This window comes from Stegodyphus dumicola, chromosome 2 (genome assembly GCF_044657685.1).
Source record: "Stegodyphus dumicola isolate Sdum_Otavi_A_Nest chromosome 2, ASM4465768v1".
NCBI lineage: Eukaryota > Metazoa > Arthropoda > Arachnida > Araneae > Eresidae > Stegodyphus > Stegodyphus dumicola.
In genome coordinates, this window is record NC_140769.1 from 101,957,123 (window position 1) to 101,985,095 (window position 27,973).

The 27,973-nt window shown below is 30.6% G+C and overlaps 1 protein-coding gene across 2 annotated transcripts in view; it reads right to left on the reverse strand.

Annotated features, from left to right (window-relative positions):
* Window positions 1-2,122: 2,122 nt before the first annotated feature.
* The window catches only part of deltaCOP (coatomer subunit delta), a 53,641-nt gene continuing 27,790 nt past the window's right edge, over window positions 2,123-27,973 (reverse strand). For both annotated transcript variants that reach the window (XM_085810968.1, XM_085810969.1), the window contains 7 exons: window positions 26,585-26,676; window positions 23,199-23,262; window positions 17,431-17,596; window positions 17,195-17,342; window positions 11,242-11,353; window positions 6,035-6,230; window positions 2,123-2,371 (listed from right to left, as the gene is read on the reverse strand). In XM_085810968.1, the coding sequence (XP_085667094.1) occupies window positions 2,285-2,371; window positions 6,035-6,230; window positions 11,242-11,353; window positions 17,195-17,342; window positions 17,431-17,596; window positions 23,199-23,262; window positions 26,585-26,676 (865 nt within the window). In that variant the 3' untranslated portion in view covers window positions 2,123-2,284. The remainder of the gene's footprint in view (window positions 2,372-6,034; window positions 6,231-11,241; window positions 11,354-17,194; window positions 17,343-17,430; window positions 17,597-23,198; window positions 23,263-26,584; window positions 26,677-27,973) is intronic.

Below are 27,973 nucleotides of genomic sequence, written 5' to 3' on the forward strand. Positions count from 1 at the left end.
ACTCTACAAAAAATAATAAAGTTGTCAAACTATATGCCTGTGAAGTGTTTTCATATGTTAAGATGGCACTGAAGAAAGCAACTGTTCACAATCACAGATTTATTATATTTCCTTTTTGAACTGCTATTCAGCCATGTAAGTAATATTCCATTAGTTGTATATTTGTCATTAAAGGTGAATTGTCTTATGTGCTGTTTATGAGGAAAGATAATGAATGGTCTTCTCGACCATAGTTGCAACAAAATTTTCACGTGTGATCAAGCATGTGGACATAAGTGCAAAATATGGCATTTTGTAATCCCCTGCAGCCTTCAGAATGGGATACACAAATGTCATGGATTTCAAAATGCTGTATTTTTTAAATATTACACGTGCAATAAACAAAAAGAAATGGAATCATGCCAAGTGAGGAAACTCCATGAGTTTCCATTTCTTTCTGTATATCAAATTTTTGTGCATATGATACTTTTAGAAATATTGTTTGGAAATCCAATGAATCATTTATATAAAATTGAACTTTAGTTAATTTTATACAAATTTGATGTACCTTTATTTCTATTTCTTTCACTGTCATTTCTGTTATGCAGGTTTTTGTATGATTACCTTATTTGCAGGCATATAAGACACCCCCTTTTTCCTACATATTTTGAAGAATAAAACTTTATTACTGATCATTATAATGAATTTAGAGTATTTTAAATACAAAGTAAATACCCAGTTTATCTGCAAATACCCAGTCTATCTGGGAAAGACAATTTTTTAATCTTCTTCGTCAAAACTCAGACACTCATCTACAGAGCTAAGTAAAGAGTCACTTGTTCCGCTTCATAGGTTATGTTTATGGTGAGTTTTTTTTTTTTTTTTTTTTTTTTTTATCCTCTTCCCGATTCCAGCAAGTTCTTATTATTTTCTCAGTCGGGAGTGGCCTGAAATGCCTCGCTTCAGCCGTTTCCATGTTCTTTAGCATATGCAATCACATGTAGCTTGTATGCTATGTTATAGCAACGTTGGCATATGCTATGTTATAAAGCCATAAATTGCTAACAAATTTAAGGAAATTGAACAGTAGTAATTTCACACACTTAAAAGTTGTTCAGAAAAATTGGAAAGTTTAAACGAACCCAGCTGTGATCGTCAATGACAATGCTCACTGAACTCTAAGTAACTGTAATATTACCACACTCCGCAAAGAAACAAGAAAAAATCGCATAATTTCAAATAAAGGACATTTCCAGAAATGAATGTAATCAAAAATTGAGTATTGACGTATAAGATGCACTCCGTTTTTTAGACCTATTTTTAAAGGGGGGAAAAATGAATCTTATGTGACGGCAAATACAGTACATCCCAGGTAATTTGAGATTTGGGTTAAAAGAAATTTTGTGTTATTTTAATGGTAACAAAAGATAAAATAGATTAATAGTTATACATATCTTATGCATTTATGTCCCTTTTTTCCCCCTCTGAATTTTTTTAAAATTGCAGGAAATCTTTAATGAAACTTGTTCAAGGAACACCAAGCATCAATTTTGAAAAAGTATGAAATTTAATTAATACTGAAAAAAATTTCCTTACAATGTTACATTTTTAAAAAATATTATTTCAACTAAATATTGTTACGAAATGCCCAGCTGCAGTAAACGCAAAAAGTCGGGTTAGGTTTGTCAGATATGGCACGAAATCACCTATAGGGTGACAAAAATGGTGATAAGCCATAGATGGACAGAGAACATTCTAGAACACATTCTTAGCTGGTTTTCCCAGGAATGTTCTCGAAGGTACATTAAAGCTATATATACCCTACCTGTTTGCAGAGTATCTTGAGTTCAGTAGTAATGTTTTGAGTTCAGATATTAGTTTGGGAAGTGACCAAATTGAGTCGGGAGTTGTACTTTAGGCCTTGTTTTGAAGCTGTCTTAACTGTTATAGCTTGATAGCCTGTGTTGTTGATTGTTCCACAGTGTTTGTTGTTGTTTTTCAATGACTGTAACATGTCTTTGGAAATGTGCTGTGTATTACTGGTGAATAAATTATGTTTTGATTCTTCATCAAGTTTTGTCGCAATACTACAAATCCATGAACCCATAGAATGCAACAATATTAAATACTGAAGACTCCCAAATACACAATGAAAAATATAATATTTATTTTGTATATAATAAAGAAATCAATAATTTTTAGATATACAAACAAGATTTTGAGTTCAACACAAATAAGAAACAGTTCCTCACACAGTTTCTTCAACGAAAAGCTACAAAATGAATGAATTTTTCACATAACAAATCTAGACAACTTCATACTTCTCTGTAAAAAATACAGATTCTGAAAAATACTTCACTGGTTCATTGTCAAGTGTTACTACATCTCCTACCTGAAACATATAAAATATTAATATGATTAATCAAGTTATATTTTATATTTAATTCAACAATATTTTAACAATTTTATTGCCATCGTTTCATCATGTTAGCCACAAAGTACATAATCACAACAAAGGATGGGATATCTGAATTTTCAAAGCTTAAAGAAGATTCAAGGTTTGAGTCTTTCTGCTTATTTCACCATTCAACACATTTGAACTGTAATCTAAAACTTTATTAAACATTTTCACTCAAAACATAAGAAAGATTCCTTTTGCAGATTCCCAATGGAAGCATTCATAAAAAAAAAAAAAAAAAAAAAAAAAAAAAAAAAAAAAAAACAACATGATTATTGCAGTTCCAACTGAACCAGATCATCAATATCATCTTGCAGGATCCCAAGTATCATTCATTTTTTTGAGAAAATTTAGTATTGCAAGTTTAATGTTTCTGTATGACTCACTTTTAAAACAATATTCACCTTTTACCTTTGTTTTCATTTAAAAGAATTCTGGGAAACTATAAAGATGGTGTTTACACACTTTTAGAACAATTTGGATTCTTTGAACCTAAAATGGATTCTTCTTTCAAAATGTTGCATGTAAACAAGCTGTAGATTGAAGAATATAGTTTTACACTTTCCTAAGAGAAATGTAGAATGAATAATTCCATAATTCAAAAATATGAAATGCATGCTTTTTACATGTTGTGAAGAGCCAATTTCTAAAGGCAAAATAAGGAACATTATTAATCAGAAAGAGAGAAATGATCAATCATTACTTCTACATGGAAAGAAGACTCCAAACAAATACTCAAAAAAGGTATACACTGTTTCTAATGTTTCAAAAGTTAAACTATTGGTAATGAAAGAAAATCTGCCAACATAGAAATCGACTGCAAAGTCTTTAAATTCATCTACAGCAAAATAAATAGAATAATAAACTAAGATTTACATCTTAAAAATTTGAAAACAATGTTCCCCAGCTTTTGCTGAAGCACCTGACTCACAGAACAATTTGTAGAACCCTCTATGAAAACTATTTAGCAGGAGATAAAAGAAATACATTGAGAAACTTAATGAAGCAGGGTCTACCTAAATGACTGCAACTAAAAGGTTTATTCATTATCGAAGACAAAGAGCAAAAAATGTACAAACCTGGTTCCATCAATGCAAAGACAGTTTCAGTAAGGGTTTTACAATTGTCACAGGATTCTCTTACAACAGTAAATTAAAAATAAGAAAAGTGGGAAAATGTTACATTTGATACAAAGTGCTATCAAGAGAAAGTTTCACATCCAATATTAAAAAAAAAAAAAAAAAAAAAAAAAGTGAAACTTTATCAAGAAAAAAAGAAGTGATACTCTGAAAAGTACCACAGTATTCCTTAAAAAAAAATTAACACTGATACAGGTATTGTATATACACCTTTTCAACATATTCTTGCAAAGTTCCCTGATGTTTATCCTATGGACTATTGTGCCTTTGGTCCCTCGAAAAGAGCTCTTTTTAAGTGCAAACCTACCATGACTGATGGATTCCAGAAAGTAGTGGAAGAGGAATGGAAATCTTCTGGAAATTTTAAGAAAAGCCCTTCTATCGCAGAAATCATGGAAACATACTTATAGTCCAGGGAAAAAAGCTAACAGATTTAACATTTCGAAAAATACTTTTTGCATTTTAAACATTAATTAAGCAGCCCCCAAATCCTTTCAGAAATGTATAAATACCCTCTGTATAAACTTTGCAATGTTATTCAATATTTTTTTAATCAAATTATACTGAGGAAACGAACCTCAGGGTTCAACAGCTTTACTTAGCACTATATTCACTAAATTTCACTTACATCATCATATTAAATATAAGTGCATTTAAAAAATGTTTCCCTAAATTTGATTTTTATAAAATACAAATTTGAGATTTGCTTAAATTAAAAACTTTTAATTTAATTTAAAATTTCATTTTTTTATTTGCATATAAATAATTCAAGAGATCCAAAACCCTCACTGAATTCATATTTGAAAAAATTTAAGGTTTATTCCAACTCTAATAAAAATACTTCATTTTTTAGCTTTAAATATATATTAATGTTTGCATGTTTAATTAATCATTGTACTCTAATATCATTAATTTAATATGAAGAATTTTACATTCCAATTATCACTTCTGATTAATTTAGTTTGTGACTTACAGTGATCAAAAATACACTTTGGTGTTTCTTTAACTATGCATTCACATATTTATAAATATCTAATGATTGTTTGATATTCATAAAATTTAAACCTTACTACAGTTTAACATTATTTTTACTATACAATAGAGATGGTAAGTCTGCAGCTTTTGAATTGCATGTGACTTTTTGGCCCACTAAATGAGACTGTTATAAAAAACAATAATTTTTATTGGTTAATCTTTGGATTATGGTAACTTGGCAATTTTCTGGCGAAAATTTGGCGACCAACCCTGCTATAGCAACCTGCTAGTTTTTTTTTTTTTTTAGATGCCATTTATTTTCACAAAGTAAAAGCATTTTTTTTTTTTTTTTTTACTCAACATTTTTTTCCAACACTCTGCTAACCGAATTACACTTATGCTAGAACTTTTATGGAACAAAACTGCTTAATCATGATGAAGATTAGGTGCGAAATTGGGAGAAAGTGCAGAATCGCCTACTGCTTGCCGCGTTTTTCAGAATTGCACATACATGGTATCCATGTACACATCGACCTATTTTCACTTAAAAAAAAATCCCAGAATTGCACAAAAATGGCATTGCGCACACTCCTGTCTTTATCCATGTACACTGCTAAAGTCCTAGCTAGAAACCATTATCGCCTTACCAAAATGTCGCCAAACTACCTGTTACCATATTCCAAAGATTAGCCTTTTTATTTTTACAGCATGCGCATAATATGAATTATTAAACTACAACATGGTTTTTAACATTAAACAATCTGAATTTAAATATTACACTATGAATATAATGATTTCAAAATGTTGCCATGTGTCTAAAGTAGTAAAAAAGACAAATAATTTCATTGCAATGACTTATTATCATGGTTATGTTATTTTTAGAATTGATGGTGGTTTTTTGTGATGTGAAAATGGCATATATAATTAACAAAATGCTGTATTAGCAATGTAAATTAAATTGCACTAATGACCATTATATTAAATATCTATAGCTGTAACTTCCATTAAAAAAATTAAATGCTTCTTATGATCCAATTCTTATCTAATGAGTTTTATAACATTAATTCCAAATACTGAGCCTCATGTTAATTATGTATGTAAAACTAAATTATGATTTTTATTATAAGAGCCAGACTACTGCATTAATTTTCACTCAAAAGAAAAGCTTTTCACATTGTTATAATGACCATGTCATTTTCCAGCTTAATTTCCTTCCCATTAAAATCAGCTAATAAATATAATCAGAAGAAAATGTTTGGTTTTCATCGGGAAATATTCTGCATACTGAACAGACAAATCTTCTTGAATAAAGGGCAAGAAAACAATACTTATTTATGATTCCAAATAAATTAATTAAAGTAATCCAGTTCCCAATTAATTAATTTTTTAAAGAAATGTTTTACCACTTTTAAAACAATACATCTAGTAGCTAAGGCTCCTGAAATTTCTAAAATGTGGCTCATTATTAGAATTATCAAATTACCTTTATGTTACAATAGGATGAAAGTGATTCGAATTCCACAGAAATAGGAAAGAAATCAGATGGTTTTCCACTGCAAGAGAATTCCATAGATCCAGTTTTGTTAGAAGAATCTATAACAGGCAACTTCCATAATAATCGGTTCTTTCGTCCATCATGCTCATACAGTCCTTCACATTCTGAAACCACAGGTGTTCCACTACAATCCAGCAAATAACGAAAAATGGAATAAAATATTTGAGCAACATACATGACAATAGACTACATAACATCTGACGAACATAATTAGTGCTTTTACTTCCTAAATTATTACTTTGCATACTTCCAAATACAAAATTTATCACAATAAATCAAATCAAGGAACAGGAAAATACACAATGGATATCTCAATACCTCATACCCTTCATTGTATATTAAAATTAAATATCTCTACTTTAAATGAAATACTAAGATTCTTAAATATTTTTATTAAACTAAAATAAAAATAATTAAAATAAATAAAAATTAAAATACAGTCAAATACCGAAACTCCGCCGACCTGAAATCCGCGTTGCCTCTCAAAATATAAGCATTCAGTTTATAGGTTTCGGAAACCGCAACATGGAGTACAAAATATTGACGAAAAATACTTAATAATAATGAGTCATAACGGAAATACCAAATTATTGACATCATGATAAAAGTTTTTTTCCCTCTAATCTGTATCAAGATTAAAAAGTAGACGATTCACTCAACTCTTCTCTCAAGTTCACAATTCCCGTTGTGTATTTTCTGAGCTATGTTATTAAACGAGATTGTTGAATGCTGCCATTTTTTTAATCCAGATATTTTGTGGACAAATCAAGAATATTTTAAATTTCAGTGCTTTTTAATACAATGACAGATAAGAAACACGCTCATGATTTTACTGCTTGCAATGTTGAAAAACGTAAACACGTTGCATTGACGGTAATGCAAAAAGTGCAAATTCTGCAAAAGATGGAGGCAGGTGCTACTCCTCGGTTTATAGCAGAATCATACGGAATTGCAACACGATTGTGTATGATATATGGGAAAATAAAGAAAAGCTGTTGAAATTTTACAGCAACAGTGATTCTAACACCGGAATCCGAAACTGGAAATCTTTGCATGAGGCAAAATCGGCAAACCTCGACACTGTGTACATATATAATACAATGAATAATATAATAATTTAATGCATATAATAAAGTATTGTAATAATGTACATAATGATTTAATTAAATGTATCTAATATGCCTTATTTATTTTGCACTTTTATTCTGAATATTATGATTTATCTTTTCTGTCCTGAAATCTGCAGAATCCTAAAATCCGCACAACCTCTGGTGGAACCCAAGCTTTGCAGATTTCTGGACTTGTACTGTACTATTAAAAATAAATACTTTAATTAAAATACTATATTTACTCTTAACTTTGTACACAGTACATATCTGGTTGTAACAAAAGTTATCCACCAAAATGTTCTTAATAAAGTTAGATTAAAAATAAATAAATAAATAAATAAAAGCAGTAGATTTAAAGTTCGGTACCAACATTTTGGCACTTTTTCAAAGTTTTTGGTCGAGAAACTTAGTGGCTAAGAGTCCAAAAACAGATCAACCTCATTTTGGAAGTCCTGTGCAAAATGGAAGATAGTACAGCAAGATGTTGCTGTAAGTGTGAAGAAAGGTAGAAGTCTGAAGGAACGATATCAGGGATATATGCTGTTTGTGGCAAAAGATACCATTCAAGTCCATACAGAGTCCAGCCAATGAATGCAGACACATGAGGTCTCGCATTATCTTGATGGAACATTACCTTTTTGGGCTGAAACTCAGTTCAACGTTTTGACTTGATAGCAACGTCAACATGGACTAGCAACTTGTTGCAGAGGGTTTTACCTTTTTTTCATATACTCTTTGTGGATAATACCATAACAACTCCGCCAGATACAAAGCATGATTTTTTTTGTTAGTCAACCTGTACTTTGCGAATGGGCTCACCGGGCACAGACCAATTCCCTTTCAGCTTGTGTTGTTGAAGTAAATCCAATTTTCATCACGAGTGACGATCCAGTCCAGAATTTTGTCCTTGCGTTGATATTCAAGCAGATTAGTGCAGGCCTTAACACCTGCACTAATCTGCTGCCTCTTTATATGCCTGAGTCACCTCATGCAATTAAACTAATACATGAAGTTTATGGGATGCATAGCACGACTAATGGAAATGGCACTAACATCTAACTCCTTAGCAAGTTCTTGAGTGGTTGCATACTGATCTTCTTCTACAAGTTTTTGCAGGTAGGCCTCATCAACAGGCCGGAGCACTCTGCTTCTTGAATGTCATAGTCCTTGTTTTTGAACTTCAGTACCACACTTTCACATTGTCATATGATACAACATTAATACCTAAAGCTTTACATATGATTTAGCGACATTTTGTAGCTGACATTTTGCAACAGAACTAGAAGAAAATGATAGTTCTAATCTGGTAGCATGATAGTTCCATTTCAAACACCTTATACTTAATGATAACAATATTTTTTCCAAATTTAACAACAGAGTATTCTACAGCAAGTCTCTTTCTTCCAAATGCTAAAAATCATTTAACAAAATACGATTAAAAATGCCAATGCAAACTGTTTGCCAGATGATATTTACAGTGGCGGGAAACTTTCATTAAACCCCCATAAATATATTTATATATTATGTACAAAATATACATAGTATATAAACTTATGTGTTCTACACAAATACTTTTTGATAGATGTTTCACAGAGGTATCCTGCACATCTCTTATATTTGTGTTTAAGGAATACTTTCTGTTGAAAATGCCAGTATTCATTAGCCACTGTTCATTAAGACAAAAACTTCTGCAAAGATGCTTACACCTGTGACAAAGATCAGTTTTAACTTGAAGAAAGAAATCTCCACCATGGTGGCATTGCTCTCCTTCCAAGGAGAAATTACCCAAGTAAAGTTCTTATTGATTAACCACTGCAAACTACTTATACAGCAGGTGAATACATAAAGATGCCAGTACCTTCCAAAAAATTACCTTTAAGCTGAGGATACCTTTTTGCTGAGGTACCATAATGCTTCCAAATAATAATACTAACAATCTCAAAACTGTTGATGATTTTGCTGTTCTATTAGTAACTCTCTAAGCTGGTCACCCTCTCTGTCCTGACATGAGAAGTGGACAATTTGGAGGGGATTAAGATGCCTTCAGAAGACTACAACCATTTTTTTTAACTGTGACCTACTTAGGCACATATCACACGGCGTTCGTTTCACACCAACTGCCTGGTTTACTATTGAAAGAAAGACGTGTGACGTTTTTCCTTCCTTTCCAAAAAAATTGCAGGTTGTTCGTTTTCAACCAAACAGCTATCAGCTTGTTTGTAGTGGGGAACCAGTTCCCCCTGTGTTAATCCCTAAGGATCTATGGTGATTGGCTGTTGTGACAAAGCAGAAAAAATTTTCCAAACAGTTGTTCTTCCTAAACAAACCGACGTGTGATAGCAGCCTTAGACACTGCAAGGATTCATAATAGTACTGTTCAGTCTGACCTCAGGCTGTGTGATTGCTAAATGTTTGATTCAACAAGAGTCCTTCTCTGGGATTTCAGCCCGTTGGAAGGTTTCTGGGAAGAATCCTTACATATGGGCTGCTCACGTGGCCTCAGTCTGCTTATTCTCCTGTTGTTAAAAAAGTTTCAGTAATGGAGCTTTTAGGAAGGGGGAAGCTTACTTTGAAATTGCATAAGAAGTTCTATTGATGCTAAAATAATCCTTGCATTTAAAATATATTGTGGCCATTCTGTCAAATATGCCTGTTGCTCTTTTTCAGATGCCAATTTACATAATTTGAAACTCGGGACAAAAACTTTGACAAGTACTCAAGGTCACTGTTGATCTACAGGTTCACTTTCGGTCAGCCAGATGGTTACTAGTATGAAGAACAGTAAATTTAAAGTTTTAAGTTAAAAATATATGAAAACACTAAACCTGAGAAAGGCATCAGTCGCTGAAGATCTACAAGTAGATGCTCAATATTCAGTGAACTAAATTCCAATAGTTATCAACCCACCCAATAACCAATGGATCATAAGTATGGAGAACACAGTAAATTTAAACAAAACATTCAAAATAAACTTATAACATTAACAAGCATCCAAGGCACCTGCTTACCAAAGATTAACATGTTGATATTCACTAATGGTCAATCTGCAGGCTACAAATGTCAAGTGATTTACTAAGTTAATTTAAACAGCAGTAAATTTAAACACATTTTAATTTAAAGCTAAACTGGAAGATGCCGCTGCCCATCATAACAGACAATTATGGAAACCTAATGTTAATATGCTGATGGGCATTGATGATCAACTGATATGCTACTGATCAAGGGTTATGCAATAAATTTAGATAGACTTTAAATATAAAATTAAACTGATGAGAATAAGTGCTCATCAAGGCAGTTGATTATTGGGAGCTTGTAGTTGCACTCAACCTAAAAGTAAAACCGTGGAGTAAATTTAGAAGCAATTACTAATATAAAAGTAAGCAGAAAGAAAAATTAAATGTCAAAGAAATTAGTTACTGGTGATCACCTATAGATTCACAGTCATCAAGTGCAAGATTTCAAGCAATGGCAATACTTACAAAGATAGGCAGATGATAAATGCATGGTAATGTAATGCTTTGGAAAGGATTAGATTATTTAAGTGAGGAAACGTTTACAGGATCTAGTTGTCTACGAGGATGAGTGCCTTTGGGCACACATTCTTTTTAAGGAAAACTGGTTTACATTTATGTTACACATGGAGGGACTCCAACTCTCATACAGCGAGTCCATTTGCTGGGATTGGATCCCACGTCAAATTACCAATATTCAGTCTACAGGTTACTGGAATGCAGTGCTTTGGATAGACTCAGCTCAGGAGATTTCCAATTTCTACAAATTTTATTTCAACAAAACACAACACTTTCTATATACAATGCAAGACTATTTTCATAAATATTTATACCATATTTTAGAAAAATTTTAATTCAAACGTAATTTAACACCTTAGGAAATAAACATTTTGAACTTTCACTTTTTTTTCCTTAAAACACATATTCAAGATATAGCAACAGAATGAATGCAGCATGTGAAAAATATTACATGCACATGTAATAACTAAAACAAAATAAATAAAAATGCACTTACTGCACTGGAATTTGGATTTCTACATCATTCAGCTCCAGACTATCTATCTGTAACTCATATTCAATATTGACATCACAGCAACCACTACCATTTTCTGAAGGCCAACAGTTTACTAGTGATGGAAACAGAAATACTATTAAGTTATAAAAATATTTTAATACTATTCATGCAAAAAGTTTGAAATAGTAGTACAAGACAAAGTTGGAGATATGGAATTAACAGGACTTAAGCGATTCCATATTTTAAATCACCTGTTTAAATCTAATTAGAAAACATGCAGAAATTACAATATTCAAAACATGAAATAGTTGTTTGAATCCTTTATGACCTTTCTGAAACCAAAATCCACACACATGCATGCACACACACAATAAATATTTATTTGTTTTATTAAACTTTTTTTTTTCAATTTAACAGCACACACACACAATTAATATTTATTTGTTTTATTAAACTTTTTTTTTTCCCTTCAATTTAAGTTGTTCGAGTTTTTATTTTTATTTTTTTCTTTTTTTTTTTCTTTTTTGACTAATACTTTCTCTTGATTCTTTCTCTCCATCTATAAGATAGACGTAACTTCTTCTTCAGTTACAAAGTTTCACTGTTTAAGTTCTGTAATGGCTATGTTCAGAATTCCTACTCAGCTGCCGATCAAAATCTTTTCATTCTCAAAAACCTCCTAGTCACTTCCTTCACAATGGACAGTGATATTTTTGGGATTTAAAACTAATGTATGGATTTCATCCTCTGTTAGTTAATTGCTGATTGGGACATAGTCCCTGCAATGAAAAACTTCAGTTATATCAACTCCATTTATTATCACTTCCCCATATTTCTTCACAAACTCCATTCATTTGAAAATTTTGTTTTCTCTAGCACTCAAACTTTATGCTAAGATAAAGCCAACAGTTTTTCAGAAGTAAACAGGCTCAAGTCAATGCGTGCCCCATTAGGCTTAGCAGCATAAATAATAGCAGTGATAGTAGCAGATGCAAAAACATGTCAGTCAGTTTTAGATTTAAGCATTTAAACAGCTCTAAATGTAAAAGTATGCACTTTCAAGTTACCAGCAGGTGTAAAAAAATATTACTATTTAAAAAAAAAACACTTCCTCCCCCTGCAAACCAGACCCTATATATATATATATATATATATATATTTCCTAAACCGTATTGATTAATTGATTATATTATCTCCTAAGTTTAATTAAAGTAGAATTATTTTAAAAGTGTGCATCCATACTGGTAAGTTATATTTTGAAAGATGTTTTGAAGTAATTTGAAAGCAAAATGTTAATAATGTTTTAACGGGGACTGGAGTTAAATCATCACGAAGAATAATATTACAATTGTAAAAGTAAAAATTAAAACATGTAATTATTGTCATTGATCGGAAATTAGTTGACTTTTCAAGGGGAACAAACCAACTCCCGTTCAATGATCAATAATTGATAGAAATACGTAAATATGAAAGTGTTTCGTCTTTACTCGAGTTATAAATTAAAGCCAAACCGGCAATTCTAGTCAGGCCAAATATTTCCGCGAATAGTTGTTACTCAAAGAACTGATTCTCATGAAGCATTTTAGTCAATTCAATTTGGAGTAAAAATCAATTACTGTAGAGAAATCTTGTAAAACTCGAGTAATCGTCCCCGACACTATCATCTTTATGTATTTGAGTACTATATTATTTGTAGAAATTAAACATTGGAAATTGTCATTATGAAATCGAAATCAAAGTAAAGTTGAAATAAACATAGAAAATTATAAAAAAGATAAATAATGCAAACTTTGCAAAAACAAATCAAAGAGAACATAAAAATAATAGAAAAATAAAATAGAAAATAATATAAATAAGATCAGTGAATGTACATGAAGATATAAAGGCCAGAAAGGTATTAAGTAACTTACATTCTTTCTAGTGGGGGAGTTGGCAGTGTGTTCTCTTCGTGTCTGACTCAGAAGTGTAGGGTGTCCGAAAATTCTTAGCGGCAGTAGGGGCTTTGAATTATATCAGTCGGCAAGACTTGGGTGAAGAAATTTATGGTAGTGGGTTGGACTTGGAATTCTTGAGGGATGTATTTTGTGGAGTTCTTATCTGAGAGAGACCGTCTGTTAAGATTTTTTTAAAAATACTAGTGAATGGAAATTAATTAATTTCTGGCTAATTGTCGTGTTGCAATGATTAAGAATTTAAGAAAGGAAAAGGCATTTTCGCTATCCAAGAGCTAGTAGACAGTCTAAAGGCAGGAAATAGGCCCATTTTTTTAGTAACAGTATATGTCTGAAGACAATTAGCTTTTTACAATATATACAATTGAGTAATTACACTATATACAAATCTTTCAACTGACAGTCATCCAACTTATACCGCCTCCTCAGGTTTAGGAATAAATTATCATATCCCTATCAGTTAAATGATTTAGAGTGAGTATTTAACGCCTGCTCTTTTAAGGCAATGGTTGATAAATTGAAAGGGAATTAGATTATTTTTGAGAATTTTGATAAGGATCAAAATTTCGCGTTGTAAATCTATTGTATCTGTGCATATAGTTTTAATTCGTTGTATTTGATTAATTATAGTATTGTTAATTACTTTTTTGGATATGTTGGAGTTCCAATTTATTAATTTGTTAGTATTGAAATTGAAGTTTCTTGTTTTGTCAAAAAGTAAAATTTTTTTGTAGTTAATGATTTGAAGATCTAGAAAGTCTATGCTATTTTGTGAATTATTAGTTTTATTAAGTTTAAGACAATTCGGATAAATGTCGGAGTTTTCTATTTTAACAAAATTATTAATTGTAATAAGGTCATCAATAAATCTGTAGGTGTGTTTGTAGTAATTTAACTCTTGTGGTTGTAGATTTTTTTGGAAGTTAAATTCTTTGACAAATAAAAAGATATTACAGATCGAGGTGCTGGAATGTAAGCCCATTGGCAATCCTCTGACTTGTTTAAAAAGTTGATTTTGAAACTTGATGTAGTTATGAAAAAGTGTGCATTTTAGGTAGGTTTTCCATTTGTCAAGAGTCATGATATTGAGTATATTAGGGAAAAGTTTTGGTAGATCAAGTAGACTGGTATAGATTTCTTCTAGAGGAAGTGAGGTATATAAGTTTTCAAAATCATAGCAGTTAATGTTTTGGATGTTAATGGTATGAATGGTATTAATGACAGGAGTGTTATTATGAATGATCCAGCAATAGTTATGATTAGTGTTACAATCATTGAAAATAAATTTACAGATTTTATTAAGTTGAATTGAAAAATAATAGTCTATATTTTTCTTGTAATTATTAGTTCCATTAGTTATAAATCTAAATTTTAATGGTGTTTTATGGAATTTGGGAATCGCATAAAGATTAGTAAATCTGTTGTAGTTTGCATTGAAAGTAATATTGAGTTTCTTATGAAAAGTTTTAATCCTGTTTATTATAGATGTTTCTGTAAGGTTGGCTGATTGATAAGTAGTTGCGTTGAGAAGTTCTTTATGAATAATCTCAGTGTAGAATTGTTTTCATATAATGCTAAAGTTATTAGTTGCTTTATCTATTTTTGTAATAGTAAAAAGCTGTTTTAATTTACTAATATCAGATGTAAGTTGCGACCAGTTCAGTGTACTTTTAAATTTGAGGTGACTGATTTCTGTGGATATGCGTTGAAGAATTTTAGCTTTCCATTTTAAGAAGGTATCTATGGGAAAATTCAGTTGATAGCTTGCTTTAACTATAAATTCGTTGATGTTGTTTTCGAAAGTCTTGTAACAGTAATTTGTAGTCATGTTTCTGACTGGTCTAAATTTTGTACCATAACTCATTAGTGTTTTTAGTTGATGGTTTTGTATGATATTCAGGTTGCCAGTAATTATGTGCTGGTGATGAGAATCTACGTAATTGCTGTAAATTGGTGTCTTACAATGTCATTCTGCAGTTTCATCTATTTCATGGTGGTTAGTAAGCAAGTTGCTTAAGGTCCTTTGATATTTAAATGCAATCATTGGTATAGTGTCAACAGCGGGGAAGTAATCTTTACAATCTCTGATGATTCTTGAGAAATTAATATTGTCAAACTGCGGATGCAGAAAATTGACTTTAAAATAAATTTTGCGTTGAGTGAGACTATTAGAGAGTCTGAAAAGACTAAAATCAAGAATCATGTCTTTAATGATTTGTATGTCGTCGTAGCTTTCTTGAATGAATTTTTTTAGTTTGATAAGGAATTTATTAGTACAGGAGTGTAACCAGTTGAGAAGTTTCTTGGGAAAACAGTCTGAGTCAAAAAAACATTTCAATTGTTTTTTCAATGCAAGTGTATCCAAAGTGGATAAAAATCTCGCATTATTTTTTATTTTGCTTCCTCTTTTTCCTCTCTGCGTTTTGATGTTGTAGAGTTTAAATTGGCTGAAAATAGACTTCTTAGAAGTATCTCTATGACTATGTATATAAGTGTTAAGTCCATATGGATAAAGTGAACGTTGTTTTAGTATATAGAGAGATTCCTGAAAAATTCGTGTTTTGTGATTGGGTATTATATCTAGTATCTGAAGTTGAATAGAGTTGAAGTCATGGTATTTAAAGTGTTCTAATTCTGCTGTATTAAGTTGTGATGGTGTACTTATTTTAATGTTATTTTTTTGTGCGTTGAATTTTTTGATTTGAGCTCTATGGTTATTGATTCGAAAGTTAAGATTGTTTTTAGTCTGTCCTATATATTTAATATGTCAAGTACCGCATGTAATCATGTAAATACAGTTAAATGTTTTTCATAGAAATTGTTTTTTGGGTTTACCTGTAGCAGGCATGGCGTTAAATTTTCAAGTTTGTCATCTAGTGGAATGACATTTAGTGATTTCAATATGAGTTAAACTAGCAAGATATAAAAGTAAGGAGGCTGCTAACCTTCAATACAGTAAAGTTTTTGTATAAGAACTTTAAAATTTAAAAAGGTTGGAGATAATATATAAAGTGGGTACATTAGGTAAGAGATAAATAGCGCTAATAGCTGCTATTTAGCATATCAAATGTTGTATGAACTTAAATCCATTTAGTGCGAATACAAGTTATTATTACTTGCGCAATTGCTGCAAAGTTAGTTAATAATAATTTAACATATATAATGAAAAAAAATATTGGTCTGGAGATCTGGATATTAGAACATTGCAAATATTGGGCATCCAAATTCTGTACTATGTACTGTACTACTATTTGCTGGCAAACATTTCCTGAATTGCAAAAAAGTTAAAGTTAATTTAAGTAAATGTTGCTCTGTTATGCAGGTTTTTAATTTAAGAAGGGCCTTTACTTGCAACATCGAGATTTATTTATAGCATCTTAAGTTAAAATGTAAATTTTATAATCATAAAGCTTGTAAAAGTAAATATAAAACTTCATAACATGTATCACTGTAAATGCTTTTAAAGGAGGGAATGAATTAACAATATGAAAATTCAGAATTATGACACATACCACAAAACGAAATATTTACCATTAAAAATTTTTATAACTGAAAGAAAAAAGCATGCAAATAGTGCTTCTTTTCAGAAAAATCAACCAATGTTAATTCATAAAAAACTAAGCATATACCCTATAATAATATTAAACCCAGCCCAAAAAGATTTTCAAATTAAAAATCCTTAGCTCAGAATTACAATTTCTACTAAATAATAAAGGAATTAAACATATGCAATTGCAATAAATGGCCATAGATTATTCATATAAATGATAATAATCAACATAAAATTGTAATAAAATGTACTAACAAATAAATACACAACACAATATGGCAACAATGGACACAAATATTTATATAAATTATAACAACATTAAATAATGCAAAATAAAATACATCAAAATTCTTAATAGAAACCTTTTGGGGAAAACAACACTTGCTTTCTGATTCAAAATACTATTTAATCCAATGAAAAATAAGAAGAATGTTTTAATAAGCATGCTTACTCAACAAAGGAACATAGCTTTCATCCTGACTTTGGAAACGCCACTTCAGGACACCAACATCAACATTGACAGGAAATGGTTTAGCTGAGTTTTTCATGCCAATTATCTGAGAACTTCTAAACAATTCCTTATCAATATTAGGATGCGTCTACAATTAGAAACACATAATTAAGTAAAAATTGACTTACTGCTGACTATATATTGCTTATAATATCTAATATCTGAAGAAAAAATACCTGGCTTTGAATTCCTTTTTCATCCTGATTATCAATTTTGATTCGGATGCACCCATACTTCTCATCTGCTATGTTCAGAGTCACTATACCATGGACTTCTAAAGAATCCAAGCCTCCATTTCGCTTAGCAACTACGGTTATCTTCTCTTCACAGCGCAAGTGCACACTAAATAGAAATCAAAAGTCAAGCCATTTTCATCTGTATTACAGAAAAACAAATAAATAAGTACATAAAATATTCCAACCTGAAAACTTCAGATTGCAATCTAAACCCCCTCAAAGAAGAATTTAAAAAAAATTACAAAATATACCAAATTTTTTAGAATAAAAGAAATCAAGTTAATTCTAACAAAGAGTGAACAAGAAAACAGAATACGCCATTCAGCTTCTGGCTGAGATGCTCAAGTCCATGAAAGTTCATAGTTTTATAGAACTCTTAATATGTTTACAGCATGTAAATTCAACTTATTTGATCAGTTTGAAAATTTCCTTGTTGAAAAAGCACAGTTATATTGATGGTATAAAAGAAGCTTTAATTTCAATTTTCTCTTCCTTAGAAAACTAAACAAAAAGTATTTATTTCCTCTCACCTTTTTTAAATGCATAATACAGTTTTTATGTATCAAATTTTAAAAGATAACTAAGTGACAATAAAATAATGAAGTTCATTTAATTACCGTTTTGACGCTCGTTGGCGCAGTGCCTAATGCATCGCGCAGCAGCAAAACAGGTCCAGAATTCGATTCCCGGGATGAGCAAGGTCGACTCAGCCTTTCATCCCTTGATTTCCATCACTTGGGTTTATAAATTGAGTATCAAGTTTGCTTGGAAACTAAACACTGGGGGTCCTGCGACAAGCTGACCACTTGTTCAGGGCATACGCTTTCGCACCCTGGGGCCCACGATCAAGAAAGCAGATTTTCGGGCACTGCAGTCCTTGGCCCATTAGGGCTGTTATGCTACCAAGTTTTTAATTGCCATTTTGGGAAAATTATAATGAATATGTTACAAATCTGTTAATATTATAACAAAAGATTTTGAAAAAGGGCTAAAGAAACAATATGCAGATTTGGACATTTATGACAAAATACAGACTTTTCAATGATGTTAAAATATGCTCATTTTAAAAAGGCATAATTTGAAAAATTAATGAATTCAGGGGGGGGGAGTGTCACCCTGTAGTGGTGTAAATAAGGGTATGCAAGAAACACTGTTGCATAGGGGCCTGAAGGCCTAAACAGCCCTAAATGTTTTGCTGAATTACATTTACACATTTAAAATTAAAAGAAGAAGGATTGTATTATAAATATATATATAGATATGTCACAATTTTGCAGAAGAACACACCAATTAACTTTTCAATCAGCCAAAGTGGCATACATGCAGACTGTTGTGACCAGATGGAATTTTGGAAAAACCACAATACTTGCATAATCACAAAGTAGCTTTATTTTTTGACAATCTATTAAGATATAAGTGATCCACAATTCATATAAACTTATCACATTTTAATAGTAGTAACTTAAATAGTAGGAGAAACAATTAATCAAAGAGATGCAGGTTACCTATGCAGGAGCAGGCACAGAAAGAGACTGCGTATAAAGGAGCAGGAATATTTATAAACATAGCTTCTTTGTTTCAGTTTTAAAAGGTGATTGGGTAAGAGCTTTCATAGTGCAGATGAAATAATGATGGAAATGACAAAATATGGATTTTTTGAAGGAGGTTGTATCTAAATTAAAACCACGAATTAAGAAGGCTATTGCTAGATTAAGTTAGTAATTTTCTTTCATATTTCATACATTACATATATAAAATAGAATCCATGTTTGTTTAAGTTCCAAGGGCCCCCTGCCTGCATCACATGGTGCAGATAGGTGGCCCTTGTAAGCAGATAAAAAAGTTGAATTCAGTGTTATAGATACAAAAACTTCAACTGAATGCAAAGCAAAAAAACTTTGTTTTGATTCTCATCTACAGCAGAGCTTTTAAGTCATTAGTGATAACTGGGAGCAGATTGATACTCAGGCTTATTGTGAGAACAAGTTCTAAATTTCTTGAGGCAAATATGTGAGAAAAGCAGCAAAAATGAAGGTACAAGAAGTTAGGACCCCTGACATCTTGTACCTTCATTTTGTACCCGGAAGTTCAATAGAATTCCCAGAACTTTCAGTTTTAGGAAACGATTCTGTATTGTAGCCATATGTCAAATTTTCTTGTAAATACGAAAAGAAAAAATTGACTGTAAAAATTAACTACTTTATCCAAGCATTATAGACACCACACCAGTTCTTATTTTGAAGTTTGGTTGTACAATTCATGTATTTACATAAATCTCATCAAAATGGTTTAACTCTGAATAAAATTAAAAAACAAACAGATAAAAAAGATTAAAATCTCTCTTTTTCATTTCTTTCTACTCATGTTTTCTACTTCTTTCACAATTTTTTAACTGATAATGAAATTGATTATGATCTTATTTGATATCATTTATAAGACATAAATGCAAATATATTTTAATTCCTTGCATCCTATAGAGAGATATATATTAATGAATGATCCTCATAGAAAAAAATGACTTAATATCCACATTCAGATACGTTTTATGTATGCAAAGACAATTCAGAACAACGCTGAGGTTTCACTAAATAACTTAAGAAATGAGAGGAGGAGCGAAATTAAATTGCAACAAAGTAACTGATTAATGAAGAAAATGTTAAAACCAAAGCATTTATAGGATGCATATTTTAAGATTTCATTAGTCAAAGATTAAAACTGCTTCAAATATGATTAAAAATGTTTTTAATTAATTTTAAAATTCTTAAAATTTGATTAAAAAAGAATTGCCCTCTGTGTATGTAAAATTTCCCATAATAGAGTTGATATAATGACAGAAATATTTAGGCCGCTTTTCCCAGATGTAAAAAATGAGATATTCTTCCGATTTCAGTCACTATGCACAAAATCTTGCAAAGGATATGAAGAGATTTATTTTAAATTATAGCCCTTGTGGAACAAAATATATTAACCTTCCCCAAAATCAAGATATGCAGAACATTTGCTTCTGTTTATTATATAATGATTAATAAATTGAGTTTAAAGATAGAGAGATTTTGGCTTTGTTTTTCACCTAAACAAAGTTTATTGAGAACCACGTTGATTATTTCCAAATAAGGACATGATGTGGATGAAAGGAATACAGTAATGGCAAACATTATCCATACGAATAAAAATGGACAAGAGAAAATTCTCATATCACAAAGAAAAATTGGAAGGAAACAACAGCATTGATCAATGTTGGAAAAGTTTGTAAAAGATAAAATTAATTTACATCAATTTTAGACAGACTAGCTTCGATAAATTTAAAATTAGCTAACACTTTTCGTGGACACAGAGAAAGTACCTCAGATACATACATAGGCAATTTTTATCTGATGTCAAATTATTGACAATTATTGACAGAAATGACACTTTTCAGTATTTGAGTCCTACAATTTAAAATGAATTAAATGATTGTTTAAATAGCTGTTTGAAAAAATAGGTTGTGGATGAAATGAAAAGTTTCTCATTTCTCTCTCTATCATAGCTGATACTACACAGGATATCGCAAAGCACAACCAACTAAATGTTATTTACAGTTAAAAATAATCAAAGAAACAAATATACTGATTGATTTATTTTCTATTTCTATAATAGATGTATGAGGTATATTTTATGGGATGTCTAACTAACAGATCATTTTAGTTTATGCATGCCTGGATTTCAGACGCTGGGTTGTATAAAATAAAACAATGTTACAAAGTTCACATATTCAAAAATTTTAACATACAAACATTTACAGACTATCCATGATACCAGTGTCCATGTGGGTAAGATTGTTGAACACTAATAATTTGACTTAGATACCAATTCATGTGAAAATGATTAGCTAGATGGCCATTTTTGCCACTTGCCAGTTCCCTTAAAAAGGCCTCCACAAAGCCATTTTCCTTGGAGGCAGGTAGCTCTCGCGAGTTCTGCCGTAATCAAACAAATAAATTCATAGCAGCAAGGGCAATAATGAAAACATGAATTGTAAAAATTTATTGTAGTTATTATGTTGAATTAACTCTACAGTAATTTACAACTGCTAATACTGGAGTGCATTCAAGTGTTATGAATTTTACTCAAAACATGCCTTATTATGTTAATCATTTCTACCTGGATAGTTCATCCATCCAATAAACTTGAATTAAAATGTGATCATTTGGAATTAACAATTATTTTTTACAATATTTAATATGTTACTGCAAAACTTAAATAACATAGATACATGAACAGTGTCTAGTTACGCTCTCCCAAGGATGAAAATAAAGTCACAAAAAAAAAAAAAAAAAAAAAAACTTGATTCGTACTACAGACTTTTTTTTTTAATCTAGGGTTAGTAATATACACTACATTTTTGTTTTTTGTTACTTCTATAACAATATTAATATTAGTGCTGAGAGAGATTGACAATTCATCTTGCAAGTACATGGATCTGAGAACTTGTATACAGTACACTATTACAAAGCACTTTTATTTCTTAAATTTGTTTTAGTATATGAATACATCATACATAATATGAGTTAATCTACTGTTTATGCTATCAATAAAGCCTTGTAATGATCTGCTGTTTTACGTTTGCATGATAGATTATGGTTATGAAAACATTTACTGTAGAGAGAGAGAGAGAAATGCAATGGCATTCATCAAATTTTTGGATCCATAGACAAATATTTTAATAAATGAACTAAAAGTACACTTCTTATTCAAGCATTAAAAATTTGACAAGACTTTTCTGAATGCAAACAAATTTGTTACACAGTTCTCCTCCAGCATAATATTTGAAGGTGTAAGAAAGTGAATACACATGTTGCACTTACAGCTAAGTTCACGAGTCTGAATGAATCAGAGATCATATATGCGAGTCCTGATGAATTAGAATGAATAAGCCTGCCTTCATGCACTAAGATGAGAAGAAAGGAAATAGTTTCAAAACAGTTTGCATTGCACAGGTTTGCAGCAAGAGCAGCTTTCATCATATATGTTATCAGCAATATGCAATTTAAGATTTTTCATAAAAGCTTACAACAGGGGTGGAATCTATCCATGACAAATGAACAGCTTGGCCTACTTTTAGTAGCATCAAACTTTAGACCTTGGGGTTACAGGTTAAATATTTAGTGGCTACACTAAAATTATGTTTAAATGCTAACAATGCATTTCCAGCTAGGTAGAACACAAAAGCTTCAAGTAACAGTAGAATAATAACTGATGAGTTCCAGTAAATCTGTTGATACAAAGCTGATTGTTTATAAATCATTTCTTCAAGAGAAGACAGGTTAAAAATTTTTGCTTTTTAAGTTATTTTCCCTAAATACACAGAAAATAAATGTCCCGAATAATTTTAAAAGTGCATCAATAAAAAACAAAATACAGGAAAAAAAAAAAAAAAAACCACTCAAACAAATGCTACTGACTAATCATACATGTACTATTTAATTCCATGAAGGAAGCATATGATTAAATGAGCTACTCGCTAATAATAAAAACTAAGTACACTAAGTATTTAAGTATATGGCACAATCAGAAGGTGAAGAAAGAAAAGTGCTATTCACTAATAAAAAAATAAAGCACAATTTAAATATATGAAATATGATCCAAAAGGTGAAAAGTACAACTCTTTAATAATAAAAATGAAGTGATATTCAAATATATGATAAAAGAAGCAAATGAAGAGAAAATACCTTTCAGTATGAGTCTGAGGTTTTGCACTCACAGCTGGTTTTGAACTTGAGGTAGTATCAAGAGCTAAGAAATAAAAATTCCACAATTTCTCATTTTAAGTAGCAATATTAAAGCATTTTATTTAAAACTTAAATAAAAATTCTGTCAAATATTATTAATGACGTTAAAATAACCTTAAAATTCATTATGGTATTAAATAATCACAAAAAATACATTATTTTTATAAGCATAACTATCTTTATACACACTATACTTAAAAGAAAAATTCTGTTGTGAAATAGTTATAAATTTTGAAGATTTTACTGTCACATATCAAATTTCACATTCTCCTTTCTCTTATTTTGAAACCAAAATGGTGCTTTGCTTGGTTTACATGATATTGGAATGCACTCCAGGGCTATCTCTCTAAAGGGGAAGGATGCCTCTGTGGAGGACTTTTTAAGGAGGCTCATATACATGTCACACATGGGGAAAAAAAACAAAAATGCCAATGCAGCCAGTCTGTTCATTAGGATTCAAATCCTAGACTGAACTACCAGTGACTTTACAGTTAAGTGACTTTACTGCTGATGAGGCCAAATGCCACTCAGTATTGATCAAAGGGCTCAATAAGATGCAATACTGCCACATACTGTAAATGCCATTTTACAACACTTCTGTGGCAGAATTAGTATTGAAAAACCTATAAGTTCAAGAATAATAATTTCTTGAAAAATCAACAAGTTCAGCAACAATTTCAGGAAAAAAATTATAATTTTAATAAAAGTAATTTCCCGAAAGAAAATGAATTGAAATATATTAACTCATCAAAAAATAAAGAAGTCCATCAATAATAATTTCTATGAAAATTAAGAAGTTCAATAGTAATAATTTCACATGCATTACCAGAAACAAATTGCACTTCAAAGTTTAAGAATGGTTGCACATTTCTTCAACCCTGCAGTGACCACTTAAAATAAAAACATATATTAAAAGAAAGAGAGAGAGACACACACAGAAATATTACTTTTTAGCAAAGCATGTGACACTCATGTAAATCACACTTTCAAAATTACACTCACATTAATCAAAAAAATCAGTTCACATTAAGTGAGCTGTCTTTTGTAATTAATATACAGGAAATATTGATTTTTGGAAAATTATAATTCAATTTAATTCCAACTAAATGTAAAAAACTACAACAAACTTGACTAGTCTAATACAAAAAAGAAGTTTAGTGATTTAATTTTTTTTAAAATAAAAAATTATATATGAAAAAATCAGACAAATATTTTTTTAATAAAATCTACAACTGCCAGCTTTTAAAACTAAATCTTTACAGCAGAATAATATCTAAACTCAATTTAAGAAAAATTTCAATTTTAAAGGTTCTGTTTAAAGGTCAGTATATTTCTTTTTCAAATATACAATAGTAAGGTTTAAAAAAAAAAAAAAGGATGTAACTATTTGAATAAAATTTTAAAAAAGAAGAAAAAGGATGGGGAGACAGGAAAGAGAGACTCCAAATCTGGATAATATTAAAAAATATCATTATCATAATTTAATTTTATTTCAAATGCAGATGGCAGTGTACACAAGAAGAGTTATGTTTAAGTGGTATATTACAGAGAATGAGTATACACATTTTATGTATTAGACTTATGGTATATAATGAAATTTGTTAGTCCTGGCATCCTCCTAGGATCAATGCTTGATCTGTTTATTAACACCGAGTATTTTTTGTTGATTGCTTCTTTTAATTTGACCTGTTGGGAACAGTATTTCATTAAATTGTTTGCCCTTGTGAAAGCAATTCATAATATACAATGCCATCCTGATCACACTAAATTGGTATTAAAACTCTCTTCTGGTGAAGACTGAGCTTTGCTGCTGTTAAAATTTTATTGTGGCTAAATTATAAGTGTTTACATTAGTTTCTTATAAAGGATTTAGATTTCATTTCCAGTAATTAATCTCTTCAAAAAATGGTTCTTTCTTACCAAAGAAGCAAAAAGAATAGGGTTCTCTGTTAATTGATAGCATATTTCAGACCAAATGATGAAGTTAAACTTTGTAAGATGAATTATACATTTATTGTTCATGGAATGTTTAAAGCATTACCATTGAGTTTTCATCAACTACAGTTTTGATGAGATATATTAACAGTCACATTTAAAGGCACACAGAAATGCATTTATAACTCTTCTGATTGAAGAGGGTGACAATTTCTTAGAGATAACACTAGAAGTTTAAATAAATGTGGCAAATAAAATAACTGCATATATATATAATGAAAAAAGGTTTCTGAAAAATCTCAATATAAAAGCTTGACGGAAAAAAAATTCACGTAAAATAGGTCGATCCCTTTGAATCAAAACTATTGAGTATATCGTTTGACACCAGCATTATCCATATAATTACAATATGTGATGAGATATCAAAATTTATTTACTTTTTATATTAGAAAAAGGCAAAAAAGAAAAAATGTGTGCGCGGTGAACACACTCAGCTGACCAATGTTTATTAATATTTAACATTGTTTAACATTGCTTTTATATGCAACATCGTATACAGTAAAGTTTTTGATTAATTTCATGAGTTTGTTTACTTTGTGGACTTTATTGCTTACTGTTGTGCAAAATTTGAGTTAGGTTGCAAAATAAAATAATTAATCCAAATTCATTCAATTTTTGTTCAATATTACTTATTTATTATTTAATTTAATTTAATCTTTGTTTAATTTTATCATTAAGTTTTTAAATGTATACACAACTTTAAAATCGGATTTATTCTTTACTCTTTAATTCTCCCATTGGCATTCCCATTCCCACATCATAGTGAGTTTGAAGCATTTACTTATCTGATCAGTTAGAGCAGAAGTCAGCAACCTTTCTGGAGTTAAGAGCCATCTTTTTCCCAATGTGATAACTTTTTTTTTTTTTTTTACAGTGCCACATATAAAAACATACATTAGTAATATTAGAAAAAATAATATAATGATTATCTGCTGCAGCTATCGCAAGCAGAGGGCACAGAGAGTACCTTTTAGGAATGTGAAACAACGATTGGTCGAGTGAATCGCCAGTTCGTTAATATAGTTGAAGCGAAGCCATTAGTTTCGAATGTCGCGTTGGTAAGAGTAGGGAGCAAGGTTATCTAAAGCTAAGTTTATATGCATGCGATCTGACACGGGGTTATTAAAATTTATTTGGCAATGGCAATATCGCAGTTAATTTTTCAATACTATTAATCTGCTCAACAGCCACAAGTGTGATACTACTGAGCCGCAGGTTGCTGACTCGAGTTAGAGAATTGGAGGCTTTATATAGTCTTATATATAAGAGAGAAAAAGCACAGTTCAAAACAAACTAAAGTAAATTTTGATAACTATCATAGAAAAACTTACTTTCTCCTTCAGATTTCAGCATATCAACAAATAAATCAATATCCTTGTTTTTGCTTCCAAGCTTCATGGCTTTTCCACCACCTGCAGGTCGACTATTAAATGAAAAGACAGGTTAAATAACTTTGTTTTAATGCAAAATATCTTTTTTCTTGCAGAGTATTCATTTGTACAAAAAGATTGATGAATAATCAAATAGACCATCAACTGCTTTGCACCAAACACACTCTTATTATAAAATTAAACCAAAGGTAACCTTCAATGATTATCATTTGACCCATAGGTTGACAGTCACCGGTGAAAGGTTAAGGGGTAAATTTACACAGATTTAAGCATTTTAGCTCTGGTCATTAATGAGCTACAGCAGCGGTTGTCAACCTTTTGACTAAAGCGTACCATCTAAACAAAAACTGAAAACCTGTAGTACCACCACTACTCTTGAACAAAGCCCAGATCGCATAAATTTACGATTGTTAGAGAAAACACTCAATCAGGATGTTGAGGTTTTACTTTTTGAATTTAATAGTTAAAAATACTTTGCTTACTACCTATTTTTCTCTTGCATACCACTAATTAAGAACCCCTGATCCACAGGTTAAAAGGCACTGACAGTCAATCTATAGATCATGAGCATAGGGTGGTGCAGTAAATTTAGATAGTTTTAAAAAACAAATTAAATTGAACACCAACATCCTCCAAGGCAATTCAGTCACCAGTGACTTTTAGGGTTACCATCACTAGCAGTCAAGTCCTCATCAGTACACTATATTTAGGCAGATTTTCTAACATAAAATTAACACCAAAGGATTGTCACCAGTGTGGCAGTTAAATGACTGTCAAGACAAATAGTCACCAATGATCTACAAGTTGATGTTCACTGGAGGTTAATGATAAATCACTCATGTTGGGAATTTAGGTAAATGTAGATGGAGTTTTTTTAATTAAGTTAAATTGGAGGCCACTAGAGCCTGTCAAAACAATTAGTCACTAGTGATTTAAGGAGTGACACATAGTCACTAATGTGAGACAATGCAATAAATTCAAATGCATTTTCAGAATGGAATTAAACTGATGGTCAGTGGTGACCTATGGATTGACAGTCACTGTTTTGGAGCAATACAATATTTCAAGAAATATCATTCGCCTAGAATGATAAATGCATGATACTGATTTAAGCACCAAAATGTGCTTAAAAATATTAGAATGACTTCATTAAGGAATCTTTAATATGAAGAATTTCATACAATTAAACATATTTTATTTTAAAACATTGCTTAAATTTTGTTTTTCCATACTTGCAATGAACACTGAGCCTAATTCATTTTTACTGCCACTTTACCTATTTTGATTATTGCTGCTATATTGAATCCATGACAATTGCTATAAACAAAT